The sequence below is a fragment of the Triticum urartu genome, chromosome 6 (genome assembly GCF_003073215.2).
Source record: "Triticum urartu cultivar G1812 chromosome 6, Tu2.1, whole genome shotgun sequence".
In the NCBI taxonomy this organism is placed as follows: Eukaryota; Viridiplantae; Streptophyta; class Magnoliopsida; order Poales; family Poaceae; genus Triticum; species Triticum urartu.
The window spans coordinates 537,340,256-537,355,698 of record NC_053027.1 but is presented as its reverse complement, the minus strand read 5'-3'; the positions used below and the strand labels follow the sequence as shown (position 1 = coordinate 537,355,698).

The following is a 15,443-nucleotide window of genomic DNA, read 5'->3' as shown; positions in this document are numbered from 1 at the left end:
CCCTCCGTTTCTTTTTAGTCTGCATATAAGGTTTGATCAAAGTCAAGCTTTGTAAAATTTGACTAACTTTATATTAAAAAATATAAACATTGACAATATGAAATCGATATTATCAGATGCATCACGAAATGTATTTTCATACTATATAGTTTTAGTATTGTAGATGTTCACATTTTTTTATATAAATTTGGTCAATTTTTGTGTAGTTTGACTTTAACCAAATCTTATATGCGGAGTAAAAAGAAACGGAGGAAGTAACATTTGGAACTTTGTATGGTTCGTGCCTTGGTGATGTATTGAAGCAAACCTATAGATGCAAATAAGAGGGTGCTTGGATTCAAGGGGACTAAAAATAGTCTCTTTTGGAGGCTAAAGTTCCAACCACCCCTGACTAAAGAGAGACTAGGACTAGTCTTGAGGCTAAAAAATTTTAGTCATAAAAAACCTACTAAAATATGTATTAGCCCTCTCTCTCATCATTTAATGCCTCTCCTTTAACACATCTGAGTTCTAGATTGGAGGGTTTGGAGGATAATAAATGTTCAATAACTTGATTTTAGTCTCTTTAGTATTTGAATTCAAGCATGGGTGAGGCTAGCAAGTTTTAGTCCCACTACTTTTAGTCATAGGACTAAAACGTATCAAGCACCCTCTAAGAAGCGACGAAACTAGTGAACCTGACCCTTGAGTTCTCGATTGTAACCGGTTTGGTTTCACACGGCAGGCAACGGCACGCCCGCTCGCATTCCTCTGCCTTATAAATGCCCTCCACCTCTTGGCTTCCCAATCAGAGCGCACCCCTCTTTCCCAGTGCTGCTTGTACACACTCCATTCCACTGCCTCTTCCGGTCTACCCTGTGGAAATGGGGGCGACGGAGTGCGATGAAGGACCGGCGATCGGCATCGACCTCGGGACGACCTACTCGTGCGTGGCCGTGTGGCAGTCGGACAACCGCGTCGAGATCATCGCCAACGACCAGGGCAACCGCACCACGCCGTCCTGTGTTGCCTTCACCGACACATCGAGGCTTACTGGCGACGCGGCTGTGAACCAGGCCGCCATGAACCCCGTCAACACCATCTTCGGTGAGAACCGAACACAGAAATCTTACCTAGCTACTGCTGGATGCATAACCGCAAGAATTTCAATTATGTTCATCCTAAACGCTTCCTTTCTTCGGCTACCAAATGCTTAGTCTTCTGTCAGATATCTAGCTAACATTTTCCCATTATTCTGGTGATGAGTATCCCCATCTTCTATGTGATCACTTAGTTTCTTCTCTCATGAATTGTCTGTATATACTCTTCCTTTTCCCAAACAAGAAAAAGTCTGGTTTAGATTTTTAGCAAATACAGTTGTCTAGTTTCCCCTAAGCATGTCCTTCCAACTTCTTATCATTGAATTCCTGCATGCTATTTGTTGGTTGGAAAAAGTATTTTTAAGGGAATAAATCGGATCAAGAAGCCAGTGCATGCATGCATGGAAGAGTCATTGCAGGGTGGTGTGGTGTGTGAATTTCTAGTTTTGTACCATAATTTTGTTCACAAAATGCAAAAATTTGCGCACATCTCAAATCTAAACAAAAATTCGAATGTCTATCCCCTGCTACAAAGAAATGCACATATTACTAATCCACAATGAATCTGTATTATGTACTCATTTCAGATGTGAAGCGACTTATCGGCCGGCGTTTCAGCGACAAGTCAGTTCAAGGAGATCTCAAGACGTGGCCCTTCATAGTTGTGTCAGGTCCCAGGGACTGGCCGATGATCGTGGTGCAGTACAAGGATGAGGAGAAGCAGTTTGAGGCCGAGGAGATCTCGGCAATGATTCTCAAAAAGATGCGGGAGACCGCCGTGGCCTACCTCGGCACGGATGTGAAGAATGCGGTCATTACCGTCCCAGTCTACTTCACCGATTCACAGCGCCAAGCTACCATTGACGCCGGCACCATTGCTGGCCTCAATGTCCTGCGCATTATCAATGAGCCCTCTGCCGCCACCGTCGCCTATGGGTTCGGCAAGATGACCGACAGTGAGGAAGTTAAGACTGTGCTCGTGTTTGATCTTGGTGGTGGTACCTTGGACGTCTCTATTGTCAACATCGATCCCGGTGCAGACATCGACATGGGCGTCTTTAAGGTCATGGCTACGGCCGGTGACACCCACCTCGGTGGCGAGGATTTCAACAGCCTCATGGTGAAACACTTCGTGCGGGAGTTTCTTAAGAAGTACAAGACGGATGACATCAGGAAGAACCCAAAGGCGCTTCGACGTCTTAGGACGGCATGTGAGAAGGCCAAGAGGATGCTCTCCATCACGTCGCAGGCCACCGTTGAGATTGAGTCTCTCCACGACGGCATCGACTTCTACGGGGCCATCAGCCGCGCAAAGTTCGAGCAGCTCAACATGGACCTCTTCTGCAAGTGCATCGAACACGTCAAGAAATGCCTCGATGATGCCGATATGGACAAGTCCCAGATCCACGACGTCGTGCTCGTGGGTGGCTCCACCCGTATCCCCAAAGTGCGACAGCTCCTCCGGGAGTTCTTCGACGGGAAAGAGCTATGCACGAGTATCAACCCCGATGAGGCCGTCGCCTACGGTTCCGCTGTACAGGCCTCCATCCTTAGCGGCGACGACAATGAAGTGCGGGATGTACTCCTGCTCGAGGTCACACCGCTCTCACTTGGGGTAGAGACAGTAGGTCGTGTCATGAGCGTCCTGATACCCAGGAACAGCACCATCCCTGTCAAGAAGGAGGATATTTACTCGACCTACTCCGACAACCAGACCAATGTACTCATTCAGGTGTACCAGGGCGAGGGCGAGGGAACCAAGGACAACATTCTCCTTGGCAAGTTCACTCTCGGTGGCATCCCCCGTGCGCCCAGGGGAAAGCCAAAGATCAACGTCACCTTTGAAATTGATGCAGACAGCATTCTGAAGGTAACGGCGGAAGACATGAGTACGCGAAACAAGAAGAACGTTACTATCACCACTGACAAGGGGCGGCTGACCGCGGAGGAGATCAAGCGTATGGTGCGTGATGCCAACGGGTACAATTCAGAGGACAATGAGGAAATGGAGGAAAGCGAAGAACCAGAATGGCCCTGGAACTAAATGGGTGCAACTTCCAGGTTCCGGGCTGAGAATATGGACTGTCCTCGTCGCCTACTTTATGTACTTTTTGTTTCCTTTTGGAACCATGGTTTAATCTGTTATGTCGTCCTCCTCGCCTAGTTTATGCACTTCTGTGATTCAACAGACAAAAAATTGTGCCAATTGGATGTCTTTTCTTTACTTTTTGCGGAGAACACTGTCTCTCTGCTGGACTTCTCTTGAATACTTTTCGCCAGCACCGTACCTTACATGGATCAGTGTAAGCTCATCAGATATATAGTTAGGAATCGGTACTACAATTTGATCAAACATTCTTCTTTAGCCATCATGTAATTGGATTAACCATGGCACTCGCAAATACGAGGGTATCATATGCAGCCGACCAGTCATAACGCCAAAAAGAAGAAGGGGTAAAGATTGGCAGCAATTTGCTTAATTAAAATATGGTAAATGGTGTATATAATCTGTCACAAACCCAAAAATTAGGGATAAAAGTTGGAATTAATTATTCTTTTATCATTTACCGATATTCTTTTACTCCTACTTGTCACTTAATCACATATTACACAACATTGTGGGCATGTTTACATTAAGGTTGACTTTTAGTTTGTACGTAATCACATAATACACAACATTTTAGGCATGTTTACATGAGGGTTGACATTTATTTTGTACTTAATCGCATGATCCACAACATTTTAGCCACGTTCAAGTTTGACCTTTATTTTCTATGTAATCACATGATACACAACATTTTAGGCACGTTTACGTTAAGATTGACCTTTATTTTGTACTTCATCGCATAATATACAACATATTAGGCACCTTTACATTAAGATTGACTATTATTTTGTATATAACATTGAACTTTATTTTATTTATGAATACATGATTATTTTGCTAAGAAATAAAAAAGGAGTTACAAATATTGATTTACAAATAAATCTAATGATATTGATTTAAAAAATAATCCATTTATACTTTTATATAGTCTTTTTTTAATGCAGTACAAACGCAAGCGCTCATATATACGTGCATACAATTACCCCTTATGAACGCACATATGCGCACCCTACCCCTTGACGGGCATCTCCGAGGGACTGAGCCGGCATATCATCTTGAGATTTTATGAAGTTTCCTTTGATCCTAACCATCCAACCACAAGTTGGTTCGCTACTTTTATATAGTCAGGCATTGCGATGTACAATACACCAACGAAACTAACCCCAATCCAGAGAACGAGCCCTTTCTATGAGTGGCATTGGTGGTGGCCAACTAGCCCGCTAGGATCAGCATAAGTCTACCTAGGGTATTTTTCCTAGTTTTCAGGTACATTTAAGGATGGCAATGGGTAGGGCATGAGCAGGTAGAGTAATACCATACCCATATCCGTATAGTTAGTGGGTACAAAATTCTACCCATACCCGTACCCATGGGTATGAAACTTTACCCATACCCGATGGGTACCCGTACCCATTGAGTAACCAACGGGTAGAACAAATAATACATGAGTTCACAATTTTACACTCATTGATAGCACATTTGACAAAAAAATCAACTGTCACAACTCAATAACATGTAGATGAGTAAATGACCACTATCAGTATTTAGAAATCACACCATATTCCTTAAGTCAATAGGACTAGACGAGTCACATGACAAATTAATGACTAATTGACGACAACTTAACATTAGTTCACAAACGGGTAGGGTATGGGTATACCCGCGGGTACAAGGCTATACCCGTGCCCTACCCACGACTTAACGGGTAGGGTATGGGTACTACTCATGGGTATAAGTGTGCCCATACCCTGCCTATGCTGGTACGGTACCCACGGGTACCCGTACCCATGGGTAAAATTGTCATTCTTAGGTACATTACACGTCTATGGACCACATGGAGCATGACGTACACGCCGTTCGTGAAGCCGGATGGTTTTGAAAGTTTCTCAAGACGTGTTGCGTATGTATGGGTTGTAGGTCTGTTAGACGCATAGCGGAGTGTGTGTGCGTGCGTTGTACGTCTAATCAGGTTCTACAGCTTGTATCCGTAGAGTTGAGGATCAATAGAAACAACACCTAATCCCAATCGGTGTGCGTGCTAGATCATTTTTTGTACTCCCTGAAGATCTAAACACTCTTATATTTCTTTAGATAGGGAGTATTTTCTAGCATGGAGCTTTGCTAGACCTAAGGTTGCTTAATTACAGGATGAGTGAGGTGACGTCTAGATCACTGCTCTAGTGATCACTACTGTAGTGATCGAAACACTCTTATATTTCTTTACAGAGGGAGTATGTTTTAGCATGGAGCTTTGGTAGACCTGAGGGTGTTTACGGGATGAGCAAGATTATGTAGGGATGTGGCGGTTGTTAAGTGGAGATTAGTGGAGGCGCGTGACGAAATTCGGAGGGAGGTTGGTGTGTGTGTGTGTGGGGGGAGGATAACCTGCCAACGACTAAGGAGAAGGGTGTTTGACCAGTGACTGCAAAATTTTGTACCATTCAAAAAGAATGTATGTGGCATTAAAAAATGTTGGCACCTTCAACCTGTATTTGAAAATGTTTAACACGTATTCAATAAAATGTTGAAAACAAGTATTTCAAAAAATATTAACCATGTATTCGAAAATGTCAACTTTATAAAAATATATTTTACATGTATATGAAAATATACAATTTGTATAAAAAAGTGGACATCAAAACATATATTTTAAAAATATTATTAATTATTGAAAAATCTAGACGTGTAAAAAATTATTCTTTTTGTATAAGAATAATGTAGAATGTCTATGAAAAAAATTAGACATGTGTTGAAAAAAGTGAACTAAAAAATAAAAAGAGGAATAAAAATAAACAAACGAGGAAACTGCAGAAAAACAGGTGAAAACCGAAGAAATAAATAAATAAACATGAAGAAAAAAGTAAAAAAAGTAAAGTAAAAAAACATATTGAAACTGATGCAAAACAGATAATTTTTTTAGAAAAAAAGCATGTGCACCTATAGTATTGCTCGTGTTATGCCCTCGATGCGGCTATATCTCTCACGTGTCGAAGCACGACTTAGAGGCATAACCGCATTGAAAGCAATGTCGCAAGTGAGGTAGTCTTTACACAACCCATGTAATACATAAGGGAAAGAGATACATAGTTGGCTTACAATCGCCACTTCACACAAATACATGAATAAAGCATTACATCAACCAAGTACAATCAGGGCCCGACTACGGAGCCAAAACAAAAGAAGAACCCCAAATGCGACAAAGGTCCCCGATCGACCCCAACTGGGCACCACTACTGATCCACTAGAACGAAACAACACAAAGGACAAGATCTTCATCGAGCTCCTCCTGAGCTTGGTTGCGTCATCCGCACGGTAACCTCGGCACCTGCAAGCTGGTTGTGAAAGTATTTGTGAGCCACAGGGACTCAGCAATCTCGCACCCTCGCGATCAAGACTATTTAAGCTTATGGGTAAGGTAAAGGTATGAGGTGGAGCTGCAGCAAGCGACTAGCATATATGGTGGCTAACATACGCAAATGAGAGCGAGAAGAGAAGGCAAAGCACGGTCGATAAAAGTATGATCAAGAAGTGATCCTAGAACAACCTACGTCAGGCATAACTCCAACACCGTGTTCACTTCCTGGACCCCGCCGAGAAGAGACCATCACGGTAACACACGCGGTTGATGCATTTTAATTAAGGTCAACTTCAGGTTTTCTACAACCGGACATTAACAAATTCCCATCTGCCCATAACCGCGCGCACGGCTTTCGAAAGTTCAAATCCCTGCAGGGGTGTCCCAACTTAGCCCATTACAAGCTCTCACGGTCAATGAAGGAATAGACCTCCTCCCGAGACATTCCGATCAGACTCGGTATCCCGGTACAACAAGACATTTCGATAGGGTAAAACTAAACCAGCAACACCGCCCGAATGTGCCGACAAATCCTGATAGGAGCTGCACATATCTCTTTCTCAGGGCACACCGGATTGTCTAAACTTCCGGTAGGCCAGCCTAGAGTTGCCCCTGGTGGCCACCGGGGGCTGACAAGTTGGACCAACACTCAGAGGAGCACTGGCCCGGGGGGGGGGTAAAATAATGATGACCCTTGGGCGCGCGACCCCCAAGGGAAAAGAAAAGGCTAGGTGGCAAATGGTAAAACCAATGTTGGGCATTGCTGGAAAAGCTTTACTTAAGGCGAACTGTCAAGGGGTTCCCATTATAGCCCAACCGCGTGAGGAACGCAAAATCCGGGAACATAACACCGATATGACGGAAACTAGGACGGGAAGAGTGGAACAAAACACCAGGCATAAGGCCGAGCCTTCCACCCTTTACAAAGTATATAGATGCATTAATTAAATAAGATATATTGTGATATCCCAACAAGTAAACATGTTCCAACAAGGAACAACATCTCCATGTTCCAACAAGGAACAAACTTCAATCTTCACCTGCAACTAACAACGCTATAAGAGGGGCTGAGCAAAGCGGTAACATAGCCAATCAACGGTTTGCTAGGACAAGGTGGGTTAGAGGCTTGGTTCAACAAAGTAGGCGACATGATAAGCAAGTGGTAGGTATCGTAGCATGGGCATAGCAAAAGAGCGAGCATCTAGCATAGCAAACATAGTAGTGATTTCGAGGGTATGATCATCTTGCCTGAGATCCCGCATGGAAGTAGAACGAGTCCATAAGAAGACAAACGGACGAAGTTGAACGGATCCTCACAAACGCAACGTTATCGGAACCAACCCGAAGAAGCAACACCGGAAAAGAGCAAACAACATAGTAAACGACCGCCACATAATCATGGCATGATGCACAATCAAGTATGATGCATGTCCGGTTTAAAGAGGCATGGCATGGCAAAGTGCACAAGCAATTCTACAAATTAAGTGGAGATCAATATGCAACGAGTTGCATATTGACGAAACACCACAACAAGTTATTTAGTTTGATCTCGTTTAGGTGCCCAACAAGATTAAATGTTGTTAGCATGGCAAGAGGTGAAGCAAATGAAAACTACCTATCTAGTCAAGGTTAAATGAGGCCGGAAGCAACGAACAACAATTCCGGAAACTCCTCATGAGCATAAATTAGGTTTGGTACTGTTCTTCCCTAAACATTATTGTAGAGTTGTTAAACATGCAAGGAGATGCCACCATGTTAAACTATGCATTTTTCTACCCCATTTACATATAAAGTTTGTTTAAAACCGAGCTACGGTTATTAAGTTATGAATTAAAGCATTTTAACATGGCATAGGAGTAAATTGAAGCAAACATCATTTTAAGCATTTCAAACATGGATGAAAGTTGCACAATATGAATCTACACAAAATTCTAAGCAACTTTCATATATAAATCATTTTAATATGGTGCACGGTTATTAGGTTATTAAATGCATGGACTTGAAGGGCTTTTCTGTAAAACTGTCAATCCCCTGGAAAATTAGGAAATACACAGATCAGGGAAAAAATGGAGCAGGCCGAAACTGGCCAGGCGCTGGGCTGTGGTGTTCTCACCATTGGGCCTAACAGGCCGGCTGGGGGGATGTAGAGGCGCTGGGCCTTGGCATGCTGGATGCGATCCAGGCGCGGGTCAACGCGCGGTGGCAGCGTGCGCTCGTTCTCTGCTCGGAGGAGGACGAGGCAGAAGGCAGGGGCGATGCAGGGGAAGCAGAGCATGGCGGCAACCTCCGGCGATGAGTGGATGGACGAGGGGGACGGATCCGGTGCGAAGGAGGTCGAGGAGGGCCGAGGCGAGGCGCTGGCATTCTCCTCTGCTCGATGCAGAGCAAGCAGAGGCCGGCGGAACAAACTCCAGGCGCAGGGGAGGAGCAGGGAAGACAGGAGGCGGCGCGATGCAGAGGACGGCGGGAACGGGGCCGCGACCAACCGGGATGGAGGCTCTGGGACGGCACGGGGCGACCCGGTGGTGGACATCCATGGCCGGCGGCGCCATGGTTGGAGGTGACAGCGCTGCTGGATGGCTCGGGCTCCTGGCGCCTTGGTTGTCAGGGTCCTGCGGGAGAGAGAGAGAGATGTGAGGTCAGGAGAAAGAAGGAAGAGAAGGAGGGACCGAGGGAGAGGGCGCGGGGTCGGCCTGGGGCTGCTGTTGCGGCCGGCTCGAGAAGAGCTGCTGGTCTCAGGCGCGTGAGGAGGGAGGAGCTCTAGCGCGAGGGTCCTGGTGACGCGGTCGCCGGCGATGGTGGAGGCGCTGCTCAGGGACGAACGAGCAGAGGAGGGGAAAAACAAGGAGGAGAGGAGTCTGGCTGTGGTTGGTGGATCGGGAGGGGATGGATCCCAAGGAAGAGGATCGGTGGTGGCTGGTTGGCTCGGTGAAGAAAACGAGGGACTTGGTCGGAGAGGATTTGGATCAGGAGGAGATCCCGAGGTGGGAGGTGGAGTGGCGACGGATCTGGGTGATGGGATGGAGTGCAGTGGTGGCGGCTGGGAGGGAATGATGGGACAAGCCCCTAGGATCTAGGGTTAGACTGATATTTATATTAGATGAATTTAGGTTAGGGGATACCTCATCCCTACGATCGCAATCGGACGATCGCGAATAAAATAGCTAGGAAGTCCAAATAAGAAAACGGTGACGTTTTGTAGACGTTTGGGGATGATCCGGATCCAACGGTGACGACTGTCCGGGTCGGGTCCGGGACAACTTTCGGACACGCGCGAGGAGGAGGGCCGCGGGCTGACGAGAGATGTTAGGTTGGGTCTGGCAGATTCTGAAGAGCGGGTTGGTCTGAGAGAAGAGGGGAGAGATGCAGCCTGGCACGTTTTCCGGAGACCGAAAACGTCCGTCGTTAGACCGGCTACTATTGCTGCTATATTTAATCGTTGGGGCGTCAAACGAACTCCGATTGCGATGAAACTTGGCAGGCGGTCTATCTACACTATAATAAGACCACACGTCAAATCTCATCCCATTCCAAGAACATTTTCCGGCCACATATAAAATAATATCTTGAACATGCCGCGGGCGCGTGCAAGTGTGTCTGGACTCAGAACGAACAACGGAGAGAACATGGAGGCCGGGACGGATGCAAGTTTTGAAAACATGATGATGCAATGCACATGATGACATGATGAAATGCAACACGCAAGCAAATGACATGGCAACGACGGCGAATAACTGGAGGACACCTGGCACAACGGTCTCCAGGTGTTACAGCTCGGCCCAATAACGACTCAATGTAGGCGAGACATATTACATCTTGATATGGGCGACATATAGCTCCCATGCTTAAAGGAAGCCTAGCCCTAGACGTGCAAGCTCGACCCGGGCAAGCAAGCCCATCACCAAGCTCTAGCACAATAGAGCTCTTAGGACTCTAGCTCTAGCCCAATATTGCATTTAAGTAGGATAAAGGTGGCAGGAACTGATGACAACATGTTGTTTCTTTATGCCGAGTGTGCAGGGGGTATATGTGGTGGCCAGCCTGTTGAATACATATTGTTAGTGTAGAAATGAAGTATATCTACCAGGGGTGAATGAGAAATTTCAATTTTCTGTCGGGAACTTTGAATCTCTCATAACCCACCAGTAGAAAGATAATAAGGAGTGAGCAGAACACGAAAAACAACTACCAAATGGCGATAGGATTTAGAACAGGATTCAGAATCGCGTCTGGCTATAACCGGCTATTTAAAACTTTGCAACAAAGGGTCCAAAATAACATTTTGAAATACTTATCTACCGTATAAAATGCAAATACAAAGCGACAAAATTAGTTAACCTGACCTGAGTTATCTACCGTCGTTGGGCAAAGTCCTGGCGGCACGGCGGCGGCGGAGCTTCCTCGATCGACGTCCTAGCACGGGCGGCATGGACCTCGTGGTGGCGGGCCTCCCTGGCGCGGCGGCACAGATCTCGCAGTGGTGGCGGCGCCCGCACCTGCCAATGTTTCGATGGTGGCGTGGGACGGCAACGACCAACATATCTCGGCGAGCATCTTCGATGACGGACGACGGCAACAGCTGGTGGTGTTGAGGCCCGATCTAGTACAACCTAGATGGTCCGTGACCATTTTTGCGCTTGCTGCATTGCCATGTCTCCAACGAAGGAATGCCAAGGAACTCCTGGGCCAGTCCGGCGACAAGAGGACTGTCCGGGGCAGCGGTCCCGGGCATGGTGGTGGTGGCCTCATCCTTCATCGGGGGCGCTCAGGCCCATTGGGCGGCGGATGGCGGCGTGGGGGCCTGCTGGTCCGCTTCAAAGAATAAAGGTGGTATAGCCTTGCTGTTCTTCGAGCACCAAGGCGTCGATCTGCTTCAATTCTGCCTCCTTGATTTGGCCGTCGTCGAGTTCCGTTCTTCCTCTCGGAGATTTCCATAGTTTGGCGCAAGGCACTGATGACCCACAAGTATAGGGGATCTATCGTAGTCCTTTCGATAAGTAAGAGTGTCGAACCCAACGAGGAGAAAAATGAAATGATAAACGGTTTTCAGCAAGGTATTCTCTGCAAGCACTGAAATTATAGGTAACAGATAGTTTTGTGATAAGCTAATTTGTAACGAGCAACAAGTAACAAAAGTAAATAAAGTGCAGCAAGGTAGCCCAATCCTTTTTGTAGCAAAGGACAAGCCTGGACAAACTCTTATATAGAGAAAATTGCTCCCGAGAACACATGGGAATTATCGTCAAGCTAGTTTTCATCACGTTCATATGATTCGCGTTCGGTACTTTGATAATTTGATATGTGGGTGGACCGGTGCTTGGGTGCTGTCCTTACTTGGACAAGCATCCCACTTATGATTAACCCCTATTGCAAGCATCCACAACTACAAAAGAAGCATTAAGGTAAACCTAACCATAGCATGAAACATATGGATCCAAATCAGCCCCTTACAAAGCAACGCATAAACTAGGGTTTAAGATTCTGCCACTCTAGCAACCCATCATCTACTTATTAATTCCCAATGCCTTCCTCTAGGCCCAAATAATGGTGAAGTGTCATGTAGTCGACGTTCACATAACACCACTAGAGGAGAGACAACATACATCTCATCAATATATCGAACGAATACCAAATTCACATGACTACTAATAGCAAGACTTCTCCCATGTCCTCAGGAACAAACGTAACTACTCACAAAGCATATTCATGTTCATAATCAGAGGGGTATTAATATGCATAAAGGATCTGAACATATGATCTTCCACCAAATAAACCAACTAGCATCAACTACAAGGAGTAATCAACACTACTAGCAACCTACAAGTACCAATCCCAGACTTAGAGACAAGAATTGGATACAAGAGATGAACTAGGGTTTCAGAGGAGATGGTGCCGGTGAAGATGTTGATGGAGATTGGCCCCCTCCCGATGAGAGGAGCGTTGGTGATGACGATGGCGATGATTTCCCCCTCCCGGAGGGAAGTGTCCCCGACAGAACAGCTCCGCCGGAGCCCTTGATTGGTTCCGCCAAGGTTCCATCTCGTGGCGGCGGAGTCTCGTCCCGAAAGCTTGCTTATTATTTTTCTTCGGACGAAAGACTTCATATAGCAGAAGATGGGCACCGGAGGGCCAACAGGGGGCCCACGAGGCAGGGGGCGCGCCCAAGGGGGTAGGGCGCGCCCCCCACCCTCGTGGCCAGGGTGTGGGCCCCCTCTGGTATTTCTTCCGCTCAGTATTTTTCATTATTTCCAAAAACAACTTCTGCGGAGTTTCAGGACTTTTGGAGTTCTGCAGAATAGGTCTCTAATATTTGCTCCTTTTCCAGCCCAGAATTCCAGCTGCCGGCATTCTCCCTCTTTATGTAAACCTTGTAAAATAAGAGAGAATAGGCATAAGTATTGTGACATAATGTGTAATAACATCCCATAATGCAATAAATATTGATATAAAATCATGATGCAAAATTGACGTATCAACTCCCCCAAGCTTAGACCTCGCTTGTCCTCAAGAGGAAGCCGATAACGATAAATATGTCCACATGTTTAGATGTAGAGGTGTCGATAAAATAAAATACGGACACGAGGGCATCATGATTATTCTCATAACAGCAACATATATGGATAATGTCATATCATCTCTTATGCTCAAGTAATAATCTATTCACAATGCAAAGTATGAATCAGAAATTTTATTGAGAACTAACAAACTATAATCTCAGTCATTGAAGCAATTGCAATTTATCATAACATCAGAAAGAGTCTATGTTAGAGCTTTTCAGCAAGTCCACATACTCAACTATCTTTTAGTCTTTCACAATTGCAAACACTCACGCAATACTTGTGGTTACTGAGTTTTAATCGGACACAGAGAAAGATAGGGGCTTATAGTTTCGCCTCCCAACCTTTTACCTCAAGGGTAATGTCAACAATAATAGTTCATGCTAACTTACATCCAATTAGATATATATGTCTGGATCTTTCCAACACACTGTGCTTGCCAAAGGATAAAATATAAAAAGGAAAGGTGAAGATCACCATGACTCTTGCATAAGGTAGAAGATAGAAGTAAAAGATAGGCCCTTCGCAGAGGGAAGCAGAGGTTGTCATGCGCTTTCAGGGTTGGATGCACAAAATCTTAATGCGAAAGAACGTCACTTTATATTGCCACTTGTGATATGGACCTTTATTATGCAGTCTGTCGCTTTTATTTCTTCCACATCACAAGATCGTATAAAGCTTATTTCCTCCACAATAATCAATCATACATATTTAGAGAGCAATTTTTATTGCTTGCACCAATGACAACTTACTTGAAGGATCTTACTCAATTCATAGATAGATATGGTGGACTCTCATGACAAAACTGAGTTTAAGGGTTTTTGGAAGCACAAGTAGTATCTCTACTTGGTGCAAAGAATTTGGCTAGCATGAGGGGGAAAGGCAAGCTCAACATGTTGGATGATCCATGACAATATACTTTATCTCATATATAAGAAAACATAACCCATTACGTTGTCTTCCTTGTTCAACATCAACTCTTTAGCATGTCATATTTTAATGAGTGGTCACAATCATAAAAGATGTCCAAGATAGTATATTTATATGTGAAACCTCTCTTTCTTTATTACTTCCTATTAATTGCCACGATGACCAAAGCTATGTTTGTCAACTCTCAACAACTTTTAATCATCATACTCTTTCTATGTGAAGTCATTACTCTCCATAACATCAATATGATGTAATGCCCTCGATGCCACTATAGCTCCCACGTGTCGAGGCACGACTTAGAGACATAATCGCATTGAAGGCATATGTCGCAAGTGAGGTAATCTTCACACAACCCATGTAATACATAAGGGAAAGATATACATAGTTGGCTTACAATCGCCACTTCACACAATTACATGAATAAAGCATTACATCAAACAGATACAATCAAGGTCCGACTATGGAACCAAAATAAAAGAAGAACCCCAAAAGCGACAAAGGTCCCCGATCGACCCCAACTGGGCTCCACTACTGATCAACTAGAACGAAACATCACGACAAGATCTTCATCGAGCTCCTCCTGAGCTTGGTTGCGTCATCTGCACGGACTCATCGGCCCCTGCAAGCTGGTTTTGGAAGTATCTGTGAGCCACGGGGACTCAGCAATCTCGCACCCTCGCGATCAAGACTATTTAAGCTTAAGGGTAAGGTAAAGGTATGAGGTGGAGCTGCAGCAAGCGACTAGCATATGTGGTGGCTAACATATTCGCAAAAGAGAGCGAGAAGAGAAGGCAAAGCACGGTCGGTAAAAGTATGATCAAGAAGTGATCCTAGACTACCTACGTCAAGCATAACTCCAACAACCGTGTTCACTTCCCAGACTCCACCGGAAAGAGACCATCACGGTTACACACGCGGTTGATTCATTTTAATTAAGATCAACTTCAGGTTTTCTACAACCGGACGTTAACAAATTCCCATCTGCCCATAACCGCGGGCACGGCTTTCGAAAGTTCAAATCCCTGCAGGGGTGTCCCAACTTAGCCCATCACAAGCTCTCACGGTTAACGAAGGAATAGACCTCCTCCCGAGACATTCCTATCAGACTCGGTATCCCGGTACAACAAGACATTTCGACAGGGTAAAACTAAACCAGCAACACCGCCCGAATGTGCCGACAAATCCCGATAGGAGCTGCACATATCTCTTTCTCAGGGCACACTCAGATGAGTGCTCCGTACAACTAAAACCAAACCTCGAGTTTCCCCGAGGGGGCGCTGCACAGGACTCTAGTTCGGACCAACACTCAGAGGAGCACTGGCCCGGGGTGGTTAGAATAAAGATGACCCTTGAGTCTGCAGAACCCAAGGGTAGGTGGTAGGTTGTTAGTGCAAATGGTAATGTTGGGCATTGCT

The 15,443-nt window shown here is 45.4% G+C and overlaps 1 protein-coding gene across 1 annotated transcript; it reads left to right on the top strand.

The window, feature by feature from the left end:
• Positions 1–863: 863 nt before the first annotated feature.
• LOC125516936 (heat shock cognate 70 kDa protein-like) lies at positions 864–3,123 on the top strand. Its single transcript, XM_048682192.1, has 2 exons — positions 864–1,086; positions 1,667–3,123. Exons 1-2 carry the CDS (start codon positions 864–866, stop codon positions 3,121–3,123), a joined length of 1,680 nt encoding a protein of 559 aa, XP_048538149.1.
• The last annotated feature ends 12,320 nt before the right edge of the window (positions 3,124–15,443 follow it).